At 42.2% G+C, this 27,381-nt stretch overlaps 1 protein-coding gene across 3 annotated transcripts in view; it reads left to right on the plus strand.

Annotated features, from left to right (window-relative positions):
* Window positions 1-27,381, plus strand: part of sema6a (sema domain, transmembrane domain (TM), and cytoplasmic domain, (semaphorin) 6A) — a 104,063-nt gene that overhangs the window by 41,311 nt on the left and 35,371 nt on the right. For 2 of the 3 annotated variants that reach the window (XM_003451108.4, XM_005473450.3), the window contains exons 2-8: window positions 4,781-4,931; window positions 5,792-5,909; window positions 17,149-17,209; window positions 18,507-18,569; window positions 19,191-19,292; window positions 25,596-25,686; window positions 27,008-27,127. In XM_003451108.4, coding sequence (XP_003451156.1) covers window positions 4,832-4,931; window positions 5,792-5,909; window positions 17,149-17,209; window positions 18,507-18,569; window positions 19,191-19,292; window positions 25,596-25,686; window positions 27,008-27,127 — 655 coding nt within the window. In that variant the 5' untranslated portion in view covers window positions 4,781-4,831. Of the gene's footprint in view, window positions 1-1,137; window positions 1,300-4,780; window positions 4,932-5,791; window positions 5,910-17,148; window positions 17,210-18,506; window positions 18,570-19,190; window positions 19,293-25,595; window positions 25,687-27,007; window positions 27,128-27,381 lie in introns of those variants that run through there. The other variant, XM_025896900.1, reaches the window with a different exon arrangement.

Consider the following 27,381-nt stretch of genomic DNA (forward strand, 5'->3'; position numbering starts at 1 on the left):
GAAATCCACAGAGAATTGCATAGAGAAAGGGTTTTGATCCGGCATGAGTATCCACAGGAGTGTGCAGCAATTGCAGCAAAGCTGTCATAAATAAACTCCTGTCTGATCATACAGTGCCACAGTTACACTTGGTTAGCGCTAACACACAGTTTGGGTCAAAATGTAGGAAACAAAAATAAAAAGCTGCCGTTCATGTTAAATTCTACTTTTTGTGGACCCGTCCACCCACCCAGACAGCTTCCCTCTTCAGGCTGTATGGCTTTGTACCAATTTCATATCACTTTCTCCTGATAGACAATCCTCCTAGATAGCTTTGTCTCTCAACTAAATTATTGTTTTTTAGCTAACAGACTGTCGCTGCTGTTTCTCTTGGGCTACCAGCAAATACAGAAGCATCAGTCTTTCATCAGCAGGTCTCCTCCACATGTAATTGAATGGCAGTCTCTCACTCCACTGCAATTAGCAAAGTGGGGACTTCAGAAGATGAACATTTGGGACCTTGTCAAGGCTAACTAGGGGTGCAGGTGTGTGAATGTGTGCTTTACGTTTGTTTGTAGATTTAACGAGACTGACAAACAAACCTATAGCTAAATGTTGCCCAACACTTCCTTCCCGTTCATCGCCTAAAGCGCACTCTGGCTGACCTTGTCTTTATAATAAATGTGTGTTATTGTGTTCATGTTTAAGCTCCAAGCAACCATAGTTAACATGTTGATGCAACAGCGGCAATAACATAATTAGGCAGCTAATTTGTTTATTGTTAAAGGTAATGCAGCTTGGGTCAGCTGCCCCCACGGGTAGCTGCCTGCATCTGCGATTGTTTGTCTTCTTCGAGATGTATGCGTTTGCTTATTGCTTTATCACTGGGATTTATGTGTGTTTTTTCAGGCTCTCTGCTTCTAGTTTTGCGCACCACAAGGCGACTGAGAGCGTGAATGAATGTGCCCGCATGCACACGTGTGTTATTCATAAGATGATGTGGTACGTCGAGGGATTCTGGGGGGTCCTTGTGTTTTTATTACCTGCTGGCGGCCTCCTGCCAACATCCAGCTTGATTAACTCCACCCCCTCTCTCACGCGCACACACACAAAGAGCTACTTTATCACTGCAAGTCTGCAGGAGTTGTAAAGGAGCAGCAGCGAAGGTTCTCAAAATGTTATTAGCTATTAAAAGCCTGAGTAGGAGACAAAGGGATCCACTGTTGCACTTTATTTCTTACGACACTTTCTCAACGAAAGCTTTTACAAAAGAGGAAATCCACACGCTCCCACCTGTGCGATTCAGATGTTTGCTAGCAGGTAATTTATTACCAAAGCTTGAATTGCTGGATGTTCTCGGCTTGCGCGCGTCTTTACAGATGTCTACAGTACTATATAAAGGTAACATTTTAAATAAGAGTCTAAGACACACACAGTAACACTCTCACACAAGGAAGCAATTTGCTCTTCCATAGAACGAGTGTAATTTGGTAAAGACAGACTGTGTCCCGCTCCCTACTGTTACTCATGTGCGGCAGCTGGTAATGAAAGGGCCACTGGAAGTCTTAGGGGTTTCACTTAAGCCATTTTGTGCTCAATTTATTTTGTGTATCAGAGTAGGCAGTGTGAGATGGTTTGCCTAACAGTTTTTTACAACCCACTGATATAGATGGACGATGCGCCTCTCCTTAGGCGTCCACTGCAAGAAATGTCTACCATATGATTAATCTCTTGATGTTTAAAAAAAAAATAGAAGTACAGGATCTGCGTGGAAGAAACAGGTATTTCCGACATAATTAGGTCCTATCTAAAAATACAATTATAGTTATTCCTCCTTACTGTACAGCACTCACATCTTGATTTCATGGTCAGTGCAGCCTCCATCCATCATCCATTCAGTTAGGTCCCTATAGGGTAACCCCTCTGTCTTATGCCACTTTCTGCTCATCAATCAGTCAATTACTGGAGGAGTTCAGGGTCAAAACTCAGGCCAGACATACATTTAAACCCTCTAAAGTTGTTCATTGTACTGTGTAGAAAAAGTGCATTTTTATTTACAATTTGTATAAAGTCGCAGTGTGCAGTGCAAGCTCAGCTCAGTCAGCCTGAACTGTACGATGAAGGAAAAGCTGCAGGAAAAATCAGTTTTTGTATTTTTTTTCCCTTCATAAAATATAGTAGTACATAAAAAAACAAGTGTAAGGATAAGAGGACTAGACCAGGGAGTGAGAAAGGAGGGAGAGGAACGGAGCGGCTTGTGAGATCAAGGTCGTATCCAGGCTTTAGTATTGGTATTCTCCTCAGTGTTAAAATGATTCTACCAGTGAATAGTGTTTTCATTCCTCTCCTGAATGAGATTCACAGGAGCATGGAGAGAGAAAGGGGGAACAGGAGATGGAGAGAGAGCGAGAGAGAGAGACATGACAAAGAAAAGAGAAAGCTACCCCTCCCCTCTCCCTCTTTTTCTCCCCCCTTCCTCCCTACAGTTTGTGCTCCCCTTGGACATACAATAGCAAATGAAAATACAGCGTGGGATAAACAACTTTTATCAGACTGGAGCAAATGAAATCGACTATTTTATTCAATTCTTCATCCCTGAAGCATCCCTTACTCCATTTACCCAGCAACCTCACCCCTGCAGTTTCATCGGAGAAAAAAAAAGAAGGTGCTTTATGCAAATCAAATGCTTTATTCTTGATTAGATTACAGACGCAATAATTGTCTTGGATGATTTATGGTTGTAATTGGTTGCCACAAACTGCTGCAACAAAAGCTCAGTTGCCATGGTTTGTGCTATGAAGACATTACATCAACACAATTTAGGGCATCTCCTATAAAATCCACTTCTGCGGGCACATATAAGTTACATTTGAAAAATTAGCTTGCTGAGCATGTGGAGTTTTCTAGGTTTTTTATTACTTAAGCTAAATGATGATGTCCACAGTTGCACTTTTCCCCCACCACAGACCATATAAAAGATGGACAAGGTTTAAAGATCTGAAAATGAAAGTTTCTTAAATTTCCATGTGTTTAATGACCAGCAGGGGCCACTTCTCTGGTTGCAAAAAGACTTTCGGTTGTATAGACGTCTATGGGAAAAGGGCTACGGCTCCTGTGCTCTATGACCTCAGTAAATGCTTTATGGGCTAAATGACTAATTTCAGGTCATACTGAATAGAACCTAAAGGGTATTCTATAAATTATGGTAATTCTAAGAGTCAGGAAAGAGAATTATCCAGAATATGTTAATTAGCTACTGACTTGTGCTTGACAAGTTGTTAGCCGAGTCCCAGTCCCTTATCTGTCATAGCGCCAGAAATGATTGCTGGAAAAAAGGCCTCACTAACCAGTGGGTGATGTAACTATGGTTACGTTCACTTTTTATATAGTGTCTTTGGTTTTTGCACATGAGGGATCTCCCTTCACCTCAGCTTTGGAAGATCAATGGCCAAGCTACGAGACCAGGGGTGGTTAATTAATTTTCCCAAGGGGCCACAAGAAAAACTGGGGTTATTGTGGAGGGCCTCAGCAATAAGCTTATAAAGAGATAAAATTAATAATGAGCCGAACTGGGTTCCTTTTAGGGTTGTGGCCCTCCACAACAGTCCCAGTTTCTCATGTGGCCCCATGGTGAAATGAATTGCTCAACCCTGTACTAGACAGTGCCACAATAGATGATTAAAATTGACTCTCCCTCTCCTACAGCCTCCTACATCATGCAAACACTAAGCTGCACCTGATTGTTGAAAGCCTCATGGGGGCTGTCTTCTCATGGATTATAAAACGTAACCAACATGGTGGCTGTTTGACAAACTTTTGAGTCTGGCAAAATTGTTTTTGAAAACACTGGAAAGAAATGAGGAGAGTTGAGAATCAACTTTAATTTTACATCGACGATGGATGGATAAAAAGTTTTGGGGGAGTTTCCAGAGTCATACTACACATCCCTAATTTGCATAAATGAGGAGCGAATGACTCGACACCCCATCGTTTGAAACCCAGCGCAACCCTATCAGAATGCATTGCTCGGCCGGAATAGAAGCGATGAATGGTGAAGCATGGAAATGATGAATCCTGTGAACAGATACCTCGTGTAGAGACCAAATGCAAAAATAAAAAAGATGAACAGGAAATAATGGAAACAGTTCTCCAACCAGAGCAGTGCTGAAAATGAAATATTTAATAGCCAGACTGGTAATTGAGTCCGTGGAAGTCATCAACCTGTAGGAGTTAGGACATGGGATTGCTACCTTTGTAAGAGACAAGTGGCAAATTAGGTGCCTGCCATGCCATTCCTTTCCATCTTCAGGTGCTGCTGATACTTTTCAGCAGGCTAATCTCACCGAGAGCTCTCACACTTCACTAAGACCCTGTCACAGAGAGAGTGAGTGAGAGAGAGAGAGGCACAGAGATCTTCTCTGCTTGACATCGATCTGTGACGCATATTACCACCCCTAATCCAATTAATTTTGTTTTGCTTCCATCGTGGCTTACTTGAGTCATCAAAATTGCATACACAAATACATCTCTGGCACATTGCATTGGGCCGTACAAAATGCACAAACAGCTATATCTGGTAGAGTGAAAATTCTTTGGGTAATTCCTTTCTGTTTCTGCCTATCCTCGAGTCTCCAGCCTTCCTCATTACTTTGTTTCATGCAGAACCCAAGAAGGAAAGCAATTTATGAAAGAGTTAATTGAAAACACTGTTTGACAAACTCCTTTTTTCCCTCCTTTCTTCCCCTTCTGTCATCCCTCTCCACCTCCTCCTTGTCCACCACTTCTGCCTCTCTTTGTACAGGCTGAGGCAAATCTCTAGTAGAGGACCAGCAGCAGCAGTGTTGGTGCGACCATGAGGTCAGAGGCCTTGTTACTCTACTTCACACTACTGCAAATAGCCGGGGCGGGCTTCCCCGAAGACAGTGAGCCTATTAGCATCTCACACGGCAACTGTAAGTATATCCTTTTTCTTGCTTCTCTTCACTTTCTTTACGTCTTTCTTTCGTTCTCTGCTTGAGCACCGTCCCTTCTCTCATTACAAGTCCTCCCTCGCACTCTGCGTGCACTCTTTTCCCTTTCCTCTTTGTTTTGTACTTCGCAAATCCCCTTCTCGATATCTGTCTCACTTGTTCTATCCTTTTTCACTCGTCCACATCCCTCTCAACCCTTCTTTCCTCAGCAACCCCCACCATCCCCTACACTCAACCCATTCTGAAGGCATGGAGTGTAATTTGGCGCCCAAGGATAGGCCCTCTACACACACAAAAATGAAAGACTTAAGGCTGAATTTGAAATGGAGCCCACCCTACATCAAAGGATAATCCGCTATTTTTCTGTTGGGCTCCTAATGCTGTGTGTGATAGTGTAAATGCTGTGGCAGGCTATAAAGATATGGTCATTGTTTCCGCTGATTCTCTCCGTGTCTCTCCCTGTCCTGTCCTGCTGTGCTCACTTTGGGCTTAACGCTGTCCGAGGGAACTGAAACGCAGGCCAGAAAGCCTCACATAGACCTGCGCTCCTCTATCACAGTGTTTATTCAAACTAAGCGCTTTCATCCAAAGCCACTAACAATAGAACGATTGCATGGTACAGTGCAGCATATTTTTAGCCTACAATTTATGGTTACACGAGAGCCTCAGCTGACAATTGCGGTGGCGTTTTCTTATCCAGCAAAGACACATAGGTTGACATTTGACCCAAAACTCCTGGGACGTATGACAAAAGCTGCGAAAGCCATAAATTACAAAATCCCTCACAAGAGCTACTATAAGTGGGCACACACAGGGATTAATTTTTGTCCTCCTTCTTGCAGACACAAAGCAGTATCCAGCATTTGTAGGCCACAAACCTGGAAGGAACAACACGCAGCGGCACAAACTGGACATTCAGCTCATCATGATTATGAACAGGACATTATACATCGCTGCCAGGTGGGTGATAGTACCTCAATTTGTGCAATTTTAGAGAGACAGGCATTAATTCTGCTTTCATTTATGGAATAATTATAAGGTATAAACGCAGGCCATTATAAGTTAAGTGTCTTCAGGATTATTTTATTCTTTATGACCTAATACTAATTACAGTTGCTTTGTGAACTCCTGTTTTAGCTCAATAAATGTAAAACCCTCACGTTTTGAACCATCAAGCTGAACTTCGGGGGCCTGCTGTGCTGGTTTCTTTTAAAGTTTTGGTTAATCAGGAGGGAATAATTCAGAGCAAAATGCTGAGACCTGAAATCACTTAGCAGTCTGGACTTTTTCCCTTCATTACCTCTTTGTTGTTTTCTATTTTCAGCTCACCGTCTGCCAAATCCCTCTTTACCTTGTACGATGTCCCTATAGACTCGTGCCCTGTTTTTTTTTTAAAAAACATCCAAGCACACAAACACAGAGATAAACTGCAGATAAGTTAAAAACTAATGTCAAAGAAAACAGTTTCTCTCTGCTTTTTGTGTTGTCAATAAACAGCAATACAGGACATACAAAAGGTGTTCCTTCATTTTATGGCGGCCTAGTTGCTCCCAAAAATCGATTTTTTTTAAAACTCTTTGTCGCTTTGTCTGGCTGACCCCCACTCCCCAGTCTGTCACCTACCTTTATTGCTTTTTGTCCATCCATCAATGTGTTTTTCACCTGTGCATCTTTATTTGGGTGTGACTCATTTTTCCTGAGATAATATAACTCACTTACAGCATCTGGAGCCATGAAGAAAATCAATATTGATTTTTGTCTTTCCTCTTGTCATCAGTATTTTAGAAATGGCGATGTTGCTTCGCCTCATTGCAAAGTGAGTGGTTTGACAACCAGTCAGCTCCATTAACAGGCAGGTTTACCTTCAGCATATAACATTATAGTAGCATTAAAAAGGCCTTAATAAAACTGATCCTTATGTGCTTGTTCTCTGCCCTCCATAGCTAATTGAGTGGCAGGCTTGATTGGATCCTGTTGAAAGCCACAATAGGGGTCTTTCTTTGTTTCCCTCCGAAGCATGTCAAATTAAGTGGCTGAGGGAGGCTGCTGCTTTAAGAGAGCTGTTTTTTAACATATCACTGGTCATTAAGAGGAGGTGTATGGAGAGCGAGAAAAACCAGACTAAAAAAAGAGAGCGACTGTGTGTGTGTGTGTGTGTGTATGTATGCATGTGTGTGTAGTGGTTTTTCCAGAGACTTTGGTCTGCCTGTCGCCCACCTGCTCCACATGGGGTGGCAGGGCCTTAGGGATAAGGGAGGGAAATGAGACACATGGGGTTTATTGGAGGGGCTTGACTGTGTGTGTGTGTGTGTGTGTAAGAGAGTGAGTGAAAGAGGGTGTGTATATGTGTCAAGTTTAGTATGCTGACCAGTTGTCTGATGGCCACATGTGTGTAAATGAATATATACATTCAAGGGTTGTGAACATGTGTGCTGGTGGGTGAGGAAGCTAGTCTGTGATCGTGTCTGCAGTGGCTTGCATGTGTGAGGTGACCCGGCGCAACAGTCCTACACTTGCTAAAAGCAGACACATGGCCGAGGTATGTGACCCCCGAATGACTGGAATGGCTGCCTCAGATTAGACTGAGTCGGATGACCGCCATTGATCCGGACACAGAGAAGAATGCTGGGAGTCGATAACATGGACACACAAACGACGGCCCTTCCTCAAACATCCATCGGCTCTAACAGAATGTCGATAAAGACACGTGAAAGTTAAATGACAAACAGTTTAAGGCAAACAACACAGACAATTACCACTTCAGAAATCAATGTGAAAGTGAGCCAGCAGTTAACCCAGCAAGCCTCATGCCACGAAACAACGCACAATGGTGGAAACCAGCCCCCCCACAAAAGAAACTAGGCAACATCAATAGTTGCTTTTATGACGGTTGTCCAGTCAAATGGCTTGTTTATTCTGGAGCCAGCGTCACACAGCTCTGCCATCATGCCTCTAGACCAGTGAGCCTCAGTTCTTGGTGTGCAGCAGCTTGCAGATGGCCACTGTGAACGCAGTCCAAAGCCCAACACTGTTTCAGGCTGTTTTTTGAATGACTGCTCAGTGTATTAAATCCCTTTGGCTCCTGTTTTGGTGCTGGCAAAAAAATCACAAGATTTTTAAGCTGTGAGATGCATACAAACATAGCAACTAATGAAATTGTAAATAGACAAAAGTGCCTTAATCCATAGAGAGAAAGAGTCAAGTCTTTGGCAATGTGTGAACTGAGCAACAGATGCAGCGATTGATAATTTATCCTTAGTTTTAAGCCTTGAATGAAGTGTATTGATATGGTGAAATCAGGCGATCAAGCCCTGTTTTAGCCAGTGTGTCTGTACAAGTGTAAAGAAAATAGCCTCTGCTGACGAGGTCATATATCTCGTCTAATATTTGTAAAACACCATTAGCCTTATTAGACTCGTATATATTGGGTGTTAATTATGTATTCAGTTCATGACTGCTTTAGGTTTTTAATATTATGAATATGATTCCATGGCCAAGTTTCTATCAAGCGCATTATCCAGAGGGATGCTACAGCTTGATAACATATCTGACTGCAGTCTTTTCATATGCAGCCTTTCAAAGCCCTCTTGTTTGTTAGGATTTAATAAGACTGGCACTGGATTGAGTATAGTATTGATTTCTTTCACTTTTACTTAAATATTTTCCCTTAACAGAAGGGATGCACAGCAGATCTTCTGCTAATAAGATCTTAAAGAGAAATAAAGTAGAATGAAAATAAAACATGGAAGTTATGCCAAGAGGTGTTTGTGAAGTCATACTAATGACCACCAGATCCAGCCTTGGAGCAAACTGATTGCTTTGAAGCAATCAACAATGCATTATCCATGATAAACCGAGACATGGTGTATATTAAAGTGCAGGTAATGAACATAAAAACATCTTAATGTGCAAGCTTGGTAGTTTATGCATGTCTGCTGTCATGTGTACTTTAGATGTTTAGCAGCAGAGTCACGTTTGGTAAAAGCAATAATTTGTTCAGTGAGAGACGGACGCGGGAGGACTCGCATCCCAGAGGTCCATATTTCATGGTCAGGGTACACTGTGTACTCCATTCAGAGGGAATTCATCATGGTGCAGTGGGAGATTCATCATTGTGATCTTTGCACATGTGTGTGTGTGTCAGAGTTTTGTCTGTGTGTCTAGGTGTGTGTGTGTGTGTCTTCAGCTGTAAACAAAATAGTTCGTCACAAACCTCCACTTTCATGAGAACTGCTTTTTAGTTTGGAAACTTTGCAAACTAAGTCTAACCTAAAAGAGCCTCACTTACTTAAACATTTATTTTATTGTTTTAATACTTTTTGTTTAGATCAAGTTCTTTTGGGATATATTTTTTCTAGTTTCAATGACATCTTGGCAAATTTTGTTAATCCTGTGCTCCCCAGTGAAATTGCTGGACTCTGGAGAATGTTTGATTAGGTAAAACAGATCACCAAGACTTTCTGTTTGGATGCTTTAAAAAAAGCCGTTGTTCAAGGTAACCACTGGTTTTGCCAATTGCTCTCCACAACTGTTTGCCTGCATCCAACCAGAGACTGCCCAAACCTGTTTGATCAACAGACTATAAGCAGTTTCCAGTACCAGACATCTCATCCCTTGCCTACAGATTCTCTATATTCATAAGGAAGCAGTCTTATTAACACTCTTTTTTTATCCCCTCACAATGTCTGACCACCTTTATTTGGAGGTAAATACAAAGGATAAGGGCAAAATAGTGGTGATAATCACTCACTGCTCAGCAAAACTGTGTGTGTGTGTGTGTGTGTGTGGACATCAAAGGCAGGTGCAATACTTCAACCTTGGATGAAGAAGTCAGTCTAGAAATTTCAGAATTGCTTTCAGAAGATAGACGTATGTTTTTTTTAAAAAAAATTTGATTTGGCACATAAGTTAAACTGACACGGATATTTGTTTAAAGTCTGTACGATCATGTCACGGCCTGTTTCCAATATGTCGTTTGCCTAGTGTTGCCAAAGGACGTGATGGCTGAAACTATGAATAGGTGTCTCAAAGGTTCACGCCAGCTGGAGAAAAGACATGCAGAGAATGATAAAGACAGTCCATACATGCTTGTGCTTGTGGGTATGTGTGGACGTGTTGCTATATACCCTGCCTTGCGAGCATATCCTAGACCTCTCCACATGCAGGGCATAGTCGCCATTCCTAGGCCACAGTCACCCTTCACCATGGTAACACCAACCACACTCTGTTTACACCCCTCTATGAGGCTGGGAAGCATGGGAATCAGAGAGACAGAATGTGTGTGTGTGGGACGCACAGAGAGAGAGAGAAAGAGAGAGAGTGATCACCGTGAGTGAAAGACCAAAACTTGTGATTACAGCGAGACACGCTCACAGACGCACACTCAAAAATCCTGATTACCTTGTCTCCGTTGAATCCTCTAGAACAGCCATGCCTCTGTGGCTGCTGTTCTTCCCTGTTGGGTCTCTTTGGGTCTCGCAGTGGAGGCCACTAGAGTCTCTATTATTGTAGCTCCACCAAATCCTGTTAAAACCCACTAATGATGGGGATTACACGGTTGCCTCCTCTCCCTCTCCTCGCAGCACCGACGACATCCAGCTATGTCCACCCTCTGAACCAACTTTTGCAGCTTCGGTAATCATAATCACCTGAAATGAAAATTGGAACAAGTTTAATTTCATAAAATAACTCTGCAAGCATGTAGAAAAAATGTCCTTTCACCCATTCTTTGGACATTTGCTGCAGATCATATAAGAAAAATATTTACACAGCCTGGCTGGAGTATACTCCTGCACTAGAATTAGTGCCACATTGTTCTCGTTGCTTGTCTGGTTAGCTGGGTAATAGCTGCCTGCAAAAGGCACTGAGATGCTACAAAACCTTTATGATAGTTTATATGAAAATGTATGGTGTCCTGATAAATGCACGTATAGAATATGAATTTAAATTAATGTAGTTTATAGGCAAAAGTTAAAACTATCATATCGTAATGTGTTAGACAACAGAACATCCTGAGCATTATTTTACTGTATGTTAACAATTTGCTTAATTGCATGTTCTTAGAATTGGGCTACACAGGCAATTCACAATTTAATTACAAGGGAATAAAAAAACAATTAATTAAAAATTAGGAATGACAAACAAAATATTTCCCATACTGAGCTCCTTGGAAGTTAAATGTAAGATTACTGGGTAAGGTTCATCTTATACTGTGATTATGCATATCTGCTTAATTGTTCCAAGAGTGCACCCTCAACACATGCCCCTTACCCTACTGAAGCAGCCACGCACAAAAAACACACATACATTCACATACAAATACACACAAAAGGAAAGGTGGAGGGAATGCTGAAAACCATAATGAGAAATTCAACCTTCGAAAAGAACAACCTGCCTCAGCCTGGGGGTGAGTGAACCCTGGCTTGTTGGATTTCATGCCACCACATCACCGAGGGCCTCTCGATGCCCTCAGCCCATTCAGAACTTCAACAGCTCCCTTCACAGCCTGAAGGTGCCTGCTGGCTTCCCCAGTTTCCTCCCGCCTACTTTGTGAAGAGGATTTGAACCAGTGAAAGCCAAAACAATGCAGAATGGGCCATCCTCCACCACCCATGATCCAGTTATGAAGAAAGGGGAATATAGGTGAAGAAAGGGGAATATAGGTGAAGAGGGTGACGAGAGAGAAACTGTGGGAGGGTGGGTTAGGTTTGCGGAAAGTGGAATGGTGGAATAAGGTGCGGGGCGCATTCTAATTGTGTTCCCCTATTTTCTGCCACTGGAGTGGGAGATAGTTTCACAAAGGCCCAGCAGATGGACCGCGCTGGCCTGTGGTTACCCCAGAAGAAATGCGCTGTTATGAAAACGACATTCCTCCACACAAAGAGCCTGTGTTCTCGTGGCCACGCATGGCTACATGTCCGACGCAGACCCTTTCTGTCATTCTGTTGCACTCAATCTCACACTCTTGCCCACGCTCAGTTAGTCTACTGTTCTGACTGGATCATTCAGCTCTTTCTCACTGTGTACCCATTTTTTTACAGTGTCTCCATCTTTGTCCCTAAGAGGATATTTGCATACCTTCCGTCCTACTCACGCATTTTTTGTCCCAGGATTTCGGGAAATGAGAAGCCCACGCCAAGTGATTCACATTGATACCCAATCGCGTTCATCCACTGTCAAAGACGCCTGTTATTTCTCGTTCCTCACAATCTCACGGTGTTTCTAATTTCATCATCTGCACCACAGCGCTATAGAACCGCTTCCTTTGTGTTAAAGTACTGTGCCATCCTCAGACTGTTTGATTTACAGCTGGAAGCGGAAAAATTATGAGAAAGTGAATGACTTGCAGCAAAGCACCCTGTGGATTTTAGCTAAGAAAGTCACTAAAGTTGTAGCCAAGTAAAGACCGGGTCAAACGCATTTGCTTTTAAAAAATCTCACTTAACATCAGAACAAGCAAAACTTGCAAAGAGCATGGCAAAGATTTCAAGATGTGACGAGTACCTCTTGAGGAGGTTATTGGGAAGACGAGGAGAAGGAGTCGGCAGAGGGCACGAGACTATACTGCCTAAACTAAAAGATACAGGTGCATACTGGTCTTTTAAAAACAATGAGAGGTTTGCTAAGGGTTACCTCTCACAGTTACTGCAGCAGAAGCTCCTTGTAAACACTTTTGAATTCGTAGCTGATTGTTGCAAGTTGTGTCAAAACTGTAACTTTAAACACACACACTCAAATTGAGCATCTTACAGGATCTGGAGATGTAATTATTTATCTCCCACATTCAGCATGAATAAACATCTATGAATCTCATGAGAAATAAGAGAAAAACAAAACTCCTGCCAACTCCACGACTTGCATGGGAATGATTAGGCTTTTCTCAGTTTCTTCACTACCGAAGTAATCCAGCGATAGTTTTGTGTCTACAGTTACACTGCAGAGCTGCTAAGTGCAGATATTTCATTCTTTTAATGTTGCCAATTTGCCAAACAAATATAGGCCAACACAACACGGCTCAAGTTGTAGCCCACAGTAAATCTTCATTTTTAAAGTATTGAGGTTCAGAAAAACAATAAAGCGTAGACTATACCAATAACATGACTTCTAATATTCCTGAAGTTAGAAAGAATGGTGAAGTGGTTTGGATGTACGGAGGAGGGATAGTGGATATAATGGGCAAAGGATGTGTAACAGGGAGCTGCCAGGCAGGAGGAAGAATACGGAGAAGGTTCATGGATGTAGTGAAAGACGAAGGCTGGTGTGACAGAAGAGGATGTTGGTAACAGGATGAGATGGAGGCAGATGATCCAGTGTGGGAACTCCTAAAGGGAGCAGAGCAAAGAAGAAATTCTGTGGATAATCTATGTGAGCTAAGAGTCATTATTACTTATGCCATGCTCTCTAATTCTTTACAAAACTTGATTCTAAGACACTTATCTGATCTAAAACACCTGGATTAAGCTGCATACTGCATGCAAATTAAACAGAGTATCACATTTTTCATTCTCATAAATAATTTTACAAGTAAAATTCGTACATCAGAGCGGCAAATGGATTCCAGGCCTGAAAACAATAGACAATAGGACACCTATTTTTGTATTCACAGTGAACTGCTCAGCACATATGGAAATGGGATGTTGCATAATAAAATTGGTCTTTGCCATACTTTTGCCCCAGCAGAACAAAAGCTTCTACTCACAACAGGTTGTTTAGTCTGTACTGTGCTCAGCAGGCAGGAGCGTCTCTGAAATCAGAATATGTTGCGGGGTTATTGTGGGGGGCTAAAATATTTGCAAACCATCAGATGAAATGCTGAAATATATTCAAAGTGACATCTACGATGAAGGTTTCCTATTTTGTAGTAACATAAAAATAGTAGTAAAACATTTCCTGGTTATTTTCCTGAGAGTTTTTCAAATTAATGACTTACCTTCAACCCACCAAAATCTGAAAAAGAAAATCAATTTATGTGCCGTTCTCGAAGACTTTAGAGTGAAAAGTTTATATGAAGCCTTTATAATCCAAGAATCAATTTTTTCAGCAACTATTTAAAAAAAAGAAAAAAGAAAAATCCATTATTCATTTCAGGTATGTTTTCAAGAAAATACTGGCTGTGTGAAGATGTGCTGTTTTTCTCAGAACTTATCCTGTTAAGAAAATATGCATTGGATATTTTGTGGGTGGGTTTATATGACAAGAAAAATGTACATTTTAGGGGGTCTATATTGGAGTGTGGGAAACAACCATTTTTTGTCATAACATAAGCTGAATGTTAATCAATTAATCAAGAATGAAATAATAGTAACAGTTTTAAAGTGTTTAAAAGGTCAGATCATACTTCATGACAATAACTAATAACAAATTAGCAACAATGTGACGGTGATGGATCTTGTGTTTTATGCAGGTTTCATCTCTGCAAGTTGACTTTCATATAATAAAAGATAAATGTAACTTGGAATACTGAATGCCTGGAAGGTAGATAATTGATTTTAAAACTTCAGATTTAAAAAAAAATAGTACTGATGTTTACAACATCCAGTTTAATGTTGTACAGATACATGTTGTACTCTGCCTCTGCTTCTTTTCTTTCTTCTGCGTGTTTCATTGATGTGACTCAGAGACCACAAGGAAGTGACTGTGTTGTAATATGAGTTCAGGTGCAGGGCTGAATAGGGGAAAGGGTGCATGTGAAATTTTGTTGGGGTAAAGACTCAGGGGTGGGGGGTTGTTCCGTGCACGTGTGTGTGTGTTTGGAAAGCTGGTGTTGACACAGACACAGCCGCTCCATTGTACTCCCCCATCTCCAGTCAGGATGTTTGAGGAGCGCCTCATCGCTTGGCTCGCTCTAATCTCTGCTGGAACCAGAAACCTGCGGCGAGAAGGCCTCAGCCCAGAGGACTTTGTCAGCACCGGGATAAGAGAGGCACAAGTCAGGGAGAATCGTTGGGATGGTTACTACTGAAAATTATGGAGAAGTCAATTACAGATTGCTCGTGAGCTGTTTTAAAATTGCAGACAGTAAAATAACCCAGGGGATTACAATAAATCCGCTAAGTAATCCTTTGATTTAATAGCTTTTGATTTATTTAGGTCTTTTTCAATATGAAGTTTGAATTTTAATATAAAGATAAAACAAGTTAACTTGCTGAACTTAAGGAGACAAATCAGAACATTTTAGTGATCATCATCCACTGTTTTTATCACCTCGTGTGTTTCATCTCCATTTAAATGTGTCTCTGTTTTTCCACTATTTTAAATGTAGTGGTGCTGATTTTTATAAGCCAGCTTTTTAAATTTACTCTAGAACATGTAATTCTGACTGCAGTGAAAGGAATACTGAAAAAGGCAAGACCGACTGACCCGGGAAAATCAGTCCAGAAAAATTAGCACCGAGCAGTTCAATGGCAGTGGAACCAGTTTGGCCTAATCAAAAACATTTTGGAGGGGAGATTGTGGTTTTGGCCTGAGCCGCAACAACCTGTAACTTGTTGTTGCTCAGTTTTTAATCACGGCAGACTGCGCAGTGACAGTCAGCATCTGGCATTTGCTTGAGCAAAGGAACTTGGAAGGAAGGCCATGGGATGAATCTGAGTGACCTAAAGCTGACTTTGCTCTTGGCTTTTTTCATGAAAAGGTTTTTCTTTTTATTTCAGCTGAAAGCAATAATCACAAACATTTAGTTATGAGAGGTAATCCACAGGCCAACTTTGAAATGAGTCATTATTGTCCATAAAAATGGACTTTTGAGTGCGCTGTGCTGTGAAAATTAGTTTGAGAAGGGTTTTAAAAAAACTGAACGTGTGACATTTTTTGTTCTTAAGTGTTAAATGGCAATTTGCTTAACGAATTTTTGTGTATTTCATGACGGCGATGATATTGACTATGTATATTTTTTTATACTGATAGGTCTGATCACTGGACAGTTACTATAGAAACCATAAACAGCCTCAGTATGGAGAAATTAAAAAAGAGAAAACAGGCATTCGTTTGATGTATTTTACAGTTTCTTTGAGAAATTTCAGAAGTTAAACCGACAGAAAAAACAGGTATTTAGCCCCTGGCCTCTCTGGAAATGTGATGAAAGCTGAAATGTTTTCCTAATTTCAACCACTCTTAAAGATTAATTATTCAATTTAAGAATTGTGGCTGATAATGTACAGTAGACTGGGTTTTATCCTCGATGAGACTGAGGTGGCCCCCAGGAAAGCGATATAAGTGGATTCATTTCAAGATGCCTGTTCCTCCAAAGACTTTATTAGATTTAGTTAATGAGAGAGCAAGGCAGCCAGGCTGGCTAAGCGCAGGTTGGGGAGCTGGAATATAATTAAGCCGTGAGTCTGATGATGCCACTGTTACACACTTTGATTAAAAACACGTTCAACAGCTAATCTTCAACAAATTAAAGCGGTTACATCGTTTGGCACGGTCACCTTTGGTTCTCTCCTTAAAAGAAATAAACCAGCTTTCCTTTCTGACTCTTCCGTTCATGCCACCTCTACACCTTCTACCTCCCACCTCTACACCATTGTATTCCCCCTCTCCATGTCCGCACCCCAATTCTCCACGGTAAGAAGGTGTAGCGGCATGGTTGGTCAACTAGCCATGTCTGTCTGTCTGAGATGTAGTTAACCCTTGTGATTTTTATGTCTTCCATATGCCCTGCTGGGGCCTTTATGGCTGGACTGTGTAACACAGGAGAAGCTTGTATATTTCCAGGCCAACACACATAAGTCTTCTTGTCTGAGCTATAATGAGTGTTAGTATAGATTTCCTGTGGCTCAAACACTAGGCTTAATTGACCTGAACAGCTCTGAGTGACTTGGCACCTCCCGTCTCAAGCCTTCCCTCCTCCCTCACCCCCCACCAAGACCTTTCTCTGGGACAAAGAGGCTTTTGTCCCCAGGCCTGCGCCACGGCGCTCCGAACCTTTGTTGACTGTTTCTGTCTGACAGAGCAAATAGATCTGGCCTCCTTTTGTTTATTGTCATTTTTTGAAGTTTGAACAAAGTTTATACAAAGCCCCATTTTCTGACGCTGTTTGCTGCCTGCAGGGGGAAAACAGAGAGGGAAGAAAAGAAATGGGTTTATTGTTTGTTGAATTTTGACTGTCTGCTGCTGTCTGACCTCTTCTCATCTCTCCCTCTTCTTTCTCCCAATCTCTTTCTCCCTTCCTCACTCGCTTTCCCTCAATCACTTGCAGGGATCATATATACACAGTGGACACAGACACTGCCAACAGTGAAGAGATATTTTTCAGTAAGGTGAGTGAGACGTCTGCCTCTTTGAGGATGCGTTGTTCTCTGCGTGATTGACAGTGTAACCTCACTCTGACTGCCACAGTGTGTACGTATGTGCATGTGGGTGTATTTGTGTGCCTGCCAGCAGTCTTACTCACCCGCTCACCGATTGGACCTGGCGCGTTCGCCATGGTGACCCTGTTAAGAAGATTATTTAATCAATCAGCTAGCTTGCGTCATCCACGCTCATCAGTGGGACAGCGAGAGGTCTGATGGGTGCGTAACGGAAGCTGAGGGGACAGCGGAAGAAGAGCGAGAGGGAGGAAGGAGAAGGGGGGAGGAGCAGGAAATGGAGAGCAAAAGCAAAGGTTAGATGAATAGCAGAAGAAAGACAATATGGATGCAGAGGTGAAGAAGATCCCATTGTATAGTTTCAAATTATTCAAAAAAGGGCCTCATATTTACATAGGGCCTCGACTGTTATAACCCACTCTTTATTCCATTTCAACCACTCTTTGCTAGCATCGTTTGCCCTAAACATAATGCATGCAAACAGAATTCAGACAAGGCCATTCTCGTGTATACAACAACCAGCAATCCCTCCACCTCATCCACTTCAATGTCAGAGCCTGGCAAGTGGGTCTTAATGAGAGCAGGCTGCAGATGAAAGGCTGGTGGGAGACGCGCAGATTGATTGATGACCGAGGGTCTTTAATCAGTGGCTGAGCTCCAAACATGTTGTACAACAGCGGCAGGTACATAGTGGTCTGAACCTGCGGCTGGGAGCTGACCCTCAGGTGACACAGGCCAGGGACAGGCGTGGAGTGTATGTGCGTGTACGTTTGTGTGCATGGCTATAACTTAAGTATAATTACCCGTATGTCTGTTTGTAGTCGAGTGACAAGTAAAAGAGGGCTGATCCACAGGTCAAGGCAGTGCGTGTGTGTGTGTGGGTATGTGCACACGCAAGGATGGCAAGCCTATTAATCCACAGATTTGTCCACGGATCTGTCCTTGGACAGTCTGTTCTGATCCGGGGTCAGTATTGTATTTCCTTCCCTCTGGCAGAAAATTCGATGTTCAAGGAGGTAAAATGATCTCCAAACAAACTTAGAATAAAGTTTGCCTCAGAGCAGGTACCTCATGAGAGAAATCAATGATGTAGAATCTCAAATGATGATTATTGATCTTAATAGAGATGGGTTATTGAGCTCCATAGTGCTGTCTGTTTTTTCCCCCTCCCACCTCACTGTTTAGCCTCCTTTATTGTGACTCGCTCTTTTTCTCTTTAGCTTCAATTCACTTCCATCTTTTTCTACAGAAAATGACATGGAAGTCCAGACAGGGAGATGTGGACACGTGCAGAATGAAAGGGAAGCATAAGGTAAGGAAAACACACACACACGCTCAAACACACAAACACTGCAGCTTCCGTGCATCATTTGTAGAGCAAACGTCACTCACGTTTTTCCACTTTTTTTTAGTCAGTCACACACTGTGCATGGCAGACAACCTGTAACTGATGTAATTGCGCACAGTCTCTGTTTCATTGTCTTTCTCTCTCTCACTCACACACACAGACACTCTAACACACATTTTAAAGACACAAGATCCTGAAGGTGCAATAACACACTTCTTGCAGTTCATATAACCTTCTGCTGTCAGAATTTATAGAGCATATCAGTGGGAATCTTCATATCTCGTGGTTGTATAACTTTATTTTTTTCCTGAACTTAATAACACGTTCATGATTGTTTGAGAAGACGTTAAATGGCACATTAAAATCTCCTGCGGATTTGCCTTTATGTGCCGTGATCAAATGCATGTCACGATACTGTGTTTGTTACATATGCCTCTCCCTGCTCACCGCGTGCCACATGCTGCACTTCAAAAGACAGAAAAGCAAAAAAATAACAGCCCACATGTGGCTACAGATACAGATGTCACCATGGACTTCCTTTCTTCTTTTTCTCTTTCTTTTTTTCCTGCCCTGCTCTCCCCGAAGGATGAGTGTCACAATTTCATCAAAGTCCTTCTGCAGCAAAATGAAGACACCTTATTTGTTTGTGGAACAAATGCTTTCAACCCCTCCTGTCGGACCTACAAGGTAGGAAAGCACACACACACACACACACACACACACACACACACACACACACACACACACACACACACTTTTGTTTTATCTCAGTGACATTTTTGACATCTACCATATACAGAAGGTTTCTTCAAATTCCTCTCCACTTTGTCTTTTTGCGCTTTCACACACACACACACACATAACACACACTTATAGGATTTTTGACCCCAGCCATGTGAGAGTTTAGAGGGGGTGGGCTATGGTGCCACGGACATAGATGGATGACTTTCACAACTCAGCAGGCCGTCCTCCTGTGCCTTTACCTTCAGGTGCACTTTGACAAACTCAGTTCAGAAGCAGAGAAAACTACTCAATCTTACCTGCTTTCATGCATGCTCGCACACCGCCAGATCTGTTTTAACCTTTTCCTGAAAACATATTTCCGTCCATATTCAATTTATGGAATAGCTTCAAGATTCCTTCAGGAAAAGTAAAACCACGAAAAGAAATGGTGCATTTTATTTCCTATGAGTCACTAAGGAGAGCAGAGGTACACATTAAGATTGACTTAGTGCACCAAAATAGAGATGCCAATAAAAAAGCAGATACAGAGAGATGATTAAAGTTTAGCATACATGGAAGCAGATGGACAAACGTTAAAAGCAGATGGGCTGTGTTCAAACCTTTTTTATTTGCTGTTGACATAAATCTGATGTTTCTGATGCTCCAGTGTGAAAAAGTGAACACAATTATTATAGTCTTAGTTCGTTCAGCTTGGCTGACCTACTAAGTTTGCTAAGCAACAGTTGAAAATATTGGAAAATATTACAGTTTTAATTGGTATTCATCTAATTTTTTTTTAGCATACTCTATGACAAATCTTCTGGAAACCAACCAAAGATCAGTATCAGAGCTTTAATCATAGTAATACTGTACAAATACTATGGACTGCTGTCCAGACAGACCCAGTATGAAGGACACCGTACAGAAAAGAAAGAATGTGGGACAGTGGGACAGTCGGATAGACATGCAGACAGTAATAGAGACAAAAGGACAGGGAGACTTAGTAGCAGTCCTGTCCTGAAGGGTGTTGTTCTGTGGTTTATAAGGATGTGTTGTGATGGTCAAAGCACACAGAGATGTTATCTAGGTGGCCTGTGGGGATAACGCCCCTGCTTTGGTTCAGCAGATCTGCTTACCAGAAAAGCAAGACATCTTCGCTCCACTGCCTTTGTGGTTCAGCATGCTAAGCACACAAAGTGGACGTCTTTCAATTCACTGACTCCTCCAATAGGGAAAGTGGAATTTATGTCTCTGCATTTATCAGGCATGGTTAGCTTTTATAGCGCCTCCGGTTATGGTTTCAAGGTTTGTGTTTTAGCTGTTACTGCACTGATGTCGCTGCTAGTCGGCTGAAGTTAATAGGAAGGGAGTGTTGTACATCAGTGTGAGGTTTGGTAAAATGACTCCACATTTACACGCAGCCTTATATGCACCTGTGGTATAAAAATGGATGCTTTTTATTGATCAATTATGTTAAAAGTAAAACTTCAGTCAATAATGGTATGATAAAAAAAGGCAAGTATTGTTCTTTAAAGAAAACCGATCATTAAAATTCATGTTTCGTATTTGCTCAGGCCTACCTGCCCTACTTTACCCAAGTGAATTTACGTGTTTGCAACTGCCCTTCCACACCCCCTAAAACACTCATGTTTAGTTGAATAAAATAGCCGTTTTAGCCAGGAAACAACTGAGTTATTACCAAAATCATTACAAGAAAGTCTTGACACCTTTTAAAATGCCAAAAATATGACTGATTATGGGCGCAAAGATACAAATCAACACAGAACACATATATGAGAAAATGTGCACCCATGCAAACACTGACTGTGAACTGTGTACATTTTAAAATAGGCATCTCGCTCTCTCTCAGACACACACACACACACACACACACACTGTACTGCTGGCAGGCTGGCAAACTCTCTGGGCAGATACCAGGCCTTTGATGGCGTGCTGGGCTCATCCACTTCGCTTGGTCAGAAGTGTATTTGTGTGTGTTTGTGTGTGCGTATATGTGTTTGTGGTTAAATCCACCTTGGCCACAGTTTGCCTCTCCATCTCCCCAGTGTGACAGCACTGAAAAGAGCTTCTGTTTCGGGGCCAGCCTCATCCCACATTAATCAACAGTGCTGCGAGGGCAAGCGGGAGGGAAAGGGAGGCATGGAAGGGGAGAAAAGGTGGTGGAAGACAGAGGAGGGAGACAGAGGGGGCAGGCAGGGCAACCGCCCAAACCAGCAACACCTCATGTTGGTTTTTGTGTTGTTTTTTCCATCAACCCCCTGCCTGGTTACCTCTGATTTTACTTGTCTTTGAGTTTCTGTCATTTATTTTTTTTAAACAAACCTACCAATTTTCTCTCTTTATTAGCTGCTTCTTCAATTGGTGGTGTCAACATTTAAAAAAAACATGCACTGTCACAGATGCATTCATATAAAAAAAACACAGGCAGACACCTTGGCAGCATGGCACAGCCCTCTCCCTTAGCACCACACAGCACCCAACTCCCTTTTTTCTTCTATTCATCCTCCCTCCTACCTCTCCTCTTCTCCAGCCAGCCTTAATCCCCCCCCCTCCACTGCTCCCACCACTCCGCCATCTTTCCCTCTGTTGCTTTCTCCCTCTGTCACTCCCTTGCTGTGTTGTAATAATAAACACTCCGTCCAGCTGGGCTGATATATGACTGGAGTCAGTTTCATCGCCTGTTGCCGGGTGAAGCAGGGGGAATCAGTGGGGAGTCTTGGAGGCAGCGACTCCCAGGTGATGCGTTTTAGACCTGATACCGGCGAACCGAGGTGTACTGGGAAATTTCATCCGTTCCAAGTCTTTGCATTTGAAATGACGAGGTGAAAATGCTTCCACCCATGCCATTTTTTTTGCTGCAGCTTTTCCAGAGGCTGTCTGACTGACACGTAATAAAAAACAATACAAATTCAATACAATGCAAAAGCATTCATTAATTAATGAATAACTCTTCATTAGTAACCTTACATAATTAACAAAAGCAATTGTTAGATTTGTGTAATGATTCTTCAGTAAAGCGTATTCAAAAAGATCAGTAATTTTAGTTTATACATATATTTTTCCCCCCATAAAAAAAAACAAAACTAAAGACGTATCTCTTTCAACAGCTGCTGAAATTCCTTGAATTTCCTGCTCTGGTGTAAAAGGTGGTCGGGGAAAGTTTTCACCCTCCCACTGCTCAGAAACAGGCTGAAGAGAAATGGGCCATGACTATTAATCTCCCCAGGAGATATGTCCTTGTTTGGTTTATACAACTGCTCCTGGTCCAGGTGTGAACTTGTGCACTTGACCTTTATAGATGTGGAAGGTTGTTGCAGGTGTATGGATTGCATACAAATAAATTTTCTGGGTCTAAAAGTGTGCTACAAACTTTAGGTCACCATGTAAAAATGTATCAGTATGCCAGCACCAGTATAGTCTGACAGTGGCTGGCCTTTCATGAGGTGCCGAAGTCATGCATTATTTTGGAAGCGCAGTTTTGCAAATGGATATGTCTCAGTAAATATGCCCTTTACTGTGCTTATTCTTTTAAATAAACAAGTCTGTGATATTTCAAGGAAGCTGTTCCGAGCAAACACTTAATAAGTGGGACGCCGGTTCAGTTTACCCTATGTTTGTCCTCAGTAAGATTTCACAAATCCCTCAGCAATGATAAATAAAGCCCATAAAAGCATCCTCATAAAAACAACAGAGACATGGAATCAGAACATGTCCCTCACCCCCCGAATACTGGAGCTGATGCTGAACCAATTAAAACACTCCTGATGGGCATGTTTTGGATCTACATTGTATTTGTCTAATTAATTAGCATATAGCCTATGGAAAACACCACTGCGCTGTTGTAGTAATTAATTCATCTAGATGCACTGCGCTCCCAGCCAAGGTTGCTGTACATTCTTCTGCTAAGCTACAGTAGATCCCTATAGATCAGTGCGCTTTTAAGGCGGGCCTGACAAAGTGTGACAGCGCCACTGTTCAAATTACTTTGAATTGTGCTCCCACTAAGTTGAAGCACTTCTTTCTTTTTTGCAGCTAGTGGAGTTGACAGTATAATAACATTTTCCTGGTAAACAAGGTAAAGGAATAAGAATCCATCTGGCCGCTTAGACATCAAATTTCTTCATGGTAGCGTTTAAAAAAACATTGCGGTTCAGTGTGGCAGCTTTATAGATTTCTTTTGCCCTTTCAAAAAAACCCCACTGGTTATTGCTTTAGACAACGGCATGGAAGTCGGCTGTTGTTTCTCTTCACATGCAAACTTGACAGGAGACTGAAGCCATGCGCTATCTGCGGCCGGGTTGGGAGTGTCTTCCCCTGTTCAAACGGCAGGAATAGATTAATGACAGCCGACCAAACCCAGTAGACAAAGGTCACTACCTTGGTGAAATCCAACGGAGGAGATGGAGTGCTGGGGGTTGCTCCTTTGGCATGAGAGATATGTGAGTGTGCATTTGTGATGTGTCAGAGAAGGAGGGAGTGTTTGTGTTAGGTAGCTGACACAGAAGCTGCTGACGTTTCAAGCTTAACTAAGTTCCCATGTCACTCTGTACACACAGACGCTGTGATTCAGTAGACACACACGACCTTCAGCTACTCACGTCTCTTATGATTAACTCAGTCTAATCTATAATTACAGCCCCCTCCCCCCAATCTAATAACAATATATGTCCAGCTTGCTTCCATATATTGTCCTTCCACAATTTCTGGAGAAACAGAAGGAATGAGAAATCGAGAAATACACTGCCGCTGGTGGCTCTGTGTTTGTTGTAAAAGGTCACTTGTAATATTCTCTGCCAAATCAGCCTCAACAATTTCTCTGGCAAGCTTTTTCAGCGTTGCGCCGGAGTGTGTGTGTGTGTGTGTGTGACCTTTTTAGTGGGCAGATGATAACCGTTTCCGCCGAGACAGGAATAGAAAACAAAATGACCTGTTTAGAAACCAGAAAGGGCGGCGTAAGCAGTTTGCAGCCTTGGCAAGCTACGGACCTCTTTGTCGAGAGCAAGGGAAGCAGGGAAGAAGAGTATGGGATAGATAGAAGTAGCGATAGAGAAGAAAAATGACTATGTATTTGTGAACTGTTGGCAAAGTGTGTGTATTGTAATCTTCTTTGACCTCAGCTTCTGGTCAGCGCAGCGCAGCTTCTCCTCTGTGTGCATGTGTGTGTTTTCCTGAGCTTAAGCCATAGAAAGTGTCCTGAGGCATGCTGGGGAAGACAAGCCTACCCACGGTGGGATGATAGTGACCTCTCACCCACATCTGATTTCTGCCATGCTCTGCCAATTGCACTGTAACCAAACTGGACTCAAAACAACAGAAACTTGTCTAAATTCCAGTTCACAGTGATCAACGCACTAAGGAGGCACAAACTAGCACTTTTTAAACAATGGACAATGGCTCAAAATAGTTCTAAGAAACGAGACTGCTGAGTGACTGAATAACAAAATTGAATTACTTAACTCACAATGCTGAGAAAAGACAACTTTCAGATTGTCTAGGGGCAGAATTAAAATTAGTATGTCTTATGAAATATACAAAATCAGGAGGTAAGCATTGCCCAAGGAAGAGCTCTTAGCACATGAAAAAGTTTGTGCTGCAAAATACGACTTAAAAAACGGCACCGTATGATCTAGTATTTAAAACGTACTCTGGTTTTGTGAAAAATTCTCACATTCCCAGCTCAGGGCTGTGTGCTAATTTATTTTTCCTCTGCTCATTTTTTCCTCTTCAGAACAAAAGCTCAAGCTTTAGAAATCAGGACAGGGGAAAGCTGTAAATGGGCTGAAGATCGGTCTTGAGGGTCATTATAACGCTTCTTTAAAATGAGTACAGCTGAAGGATAAAGGATGACAGGGGAAGCGAACCACTACTGTGAAACGTGTTGCTGCGGAAATGTCTTTTTTTCCCCCTCCGTGACAGTTTTGAGATTTTCCCAGTTGCTTTGGCAGCCCTCAGCAGGACACCAGAATGGCATACAAGTGATATTAGTTAAGGCTACACTTAGATGGATACACTCCCGGGCTGCTTTTTGAGGGCTATTTTATTATGACTCATACTTCAACACTTTTTAAGCGCTGCCTATAGTTTTTGATTGTCTTGACATTTGGACACATTTCCTCTCCTAGAGTTTTACCTCCAACTGGGAACCAAGACTTCCTAAGTTTTTTTTCAAGTACATTGTTTTGTTTGACACCGCACACCACTTTGTTTTGACCCTCTCTTGACCTTTCATCTCATTCCTGACCTTAGATTGACACCTTGGAGGCTCAGGGAGAGGAGATCAGTGGAATGGCGCGCTGTCCGTATGATGCCAAGCACGCCAACGTTGCCCTCTTTGCTGGTAAGATTAAACATTTCTGCGCATGTTAAACTGACAGCGATCTATAATGCATTTAACATCATTGTGATTTTCAAACTTCAGTCACTGTCCTTTGGGTTGAAATGAAAGAAACACAAGTTTCCATGAGGTTAAAATAGTTTATGTGATATTTCTACTCTTCATTGGATGCCATGAGGCAAAAACATTAATCCCAATTTTCTCCTATCTGCAGTTATTTAACGCTGGAAACAGTTTGAGCTAGATGGGAAAGTTGAGTGTATTTGAGTGAAGGATTAGTTGCGGTTCTATTTAATATTCTTCTTAATACCCTGCGGTTTACTCTAATGGCAGTACTCTGACATGTCAAAAAAGAAAGCCAATCTATGTTACATGCACTAGAGCAAGTCATTCGATTTGGAGCTACATTGCTCTTCTTATTGGAGCCTTTTGGAAACACTGTAATAGTACTGTGGTAACAGATTCATCTGTCTGCGCCTTCTATTGTACTTCTCTGTCATTCTCTTTGTCTCTCATTCACTTCCATTCAAAATGCTCGAGATTAAAATAAGTCGCAAATGGATGTGACCAGAATGAGTCAGCTTTCCGTCGGCGTGGTGAGATTCTTCTGGTGCAATGAACCCACGGGCTGCTAAAGACATCCAGTCCCTATACACATTTGCTGTGAAGCGATTTATGGCAGTATTGATGATCTGTCCCTGCCAGTTTAAAGCAGAGGACAAGAGTAAATGCCTAGCTTGACCAGTTAATGTGTAGCAGAGCTGCTTGGAAGAAGCTGGAAGCACTGTGTAATCAACAGGGTTCCTCTGACTGCTATCCTTTCAATTATGTAGTTTGAGTTTCCACTGTGGTTATAGCTGAGGCAGGCTGAGGTCATGCTAGCGGTGGATTGTGTTTGTGAAGAATGTGTGTGTATGTATGTGCATGTAAGCGTGCGACTTTGGGTTTCTGTGGTGCTCGAAGACTGTATGCGAGTGCAGGGCTACAGTGTTTGTGCTTTTGGAGAGTGTTTGCAAGATTGGCCAATTACAAATGTTTAAGTGCGTACAGCCTGTTTGTTGTCCATCAAAGAGCGCCTTCTGTTTGTGTGATTCATTCATTTTCCAGGTCTGAATCATCTGAAACATGTTTGTGTATCTCACCACAGGGCGCAGGAATCTCTGGGTGGCTTTATGCATTTCTGTCTTGATTAACTTTACTCTCTTCACCTTTTTTCCTTTTCCTTTATGTCTCTCTGTGTCTTTGGCTTTTTGTCCATTCCCCTCCCTCTTCGTCTACATCTTTCCTCCTTATTGCGCTTTCTCCCTCTGTGTTCGCTCACCAGATGGCAAGCTGTACTCGGCCACCGTAACAGACTTTCTAGCGATCGATGCGGTCATCTATCGTAGCCTTGGAGACAGCCCGACTCTGCGCACTGTCAAACATGACTCCAAATGGCTGAAAGGTGAGTGGGGGACACAAACACAGTCCCTGTGGTTGGAAAGTGCCAGGCTGACTGACAAGTTAAAGAAAAAAACTAGGGTTCGGACATGCATGCTTGACCACGTGTTTGTATTTTATGATTCATGTGCAAACATGTGTTTGTCCCTCTGTGTATGAATGACGGTATGAAGAGCTGGAGCGTTTATGCTACATGCTCTGTTTGATGCAGTTATGTTGCCAACCTGCACAAGTAGTGTTGAAATTACTCTGCCCTGG

The sequence above is a fragment of the Oreochromis niloticus genome, linkage group LG12, assembly GCF_001858045.2.
Source record: "Oreochromis niloticus isolate F11D_XX linkage group LG12, O_niloticus_UMD_NMBU, whole genome shotgun sequence".
NCBI lineage: Eukaryota > Metazoa > Chordata > Actinopteri > Cichliformes > Cichlidae > Oreochromis > Oreochromis niloticus.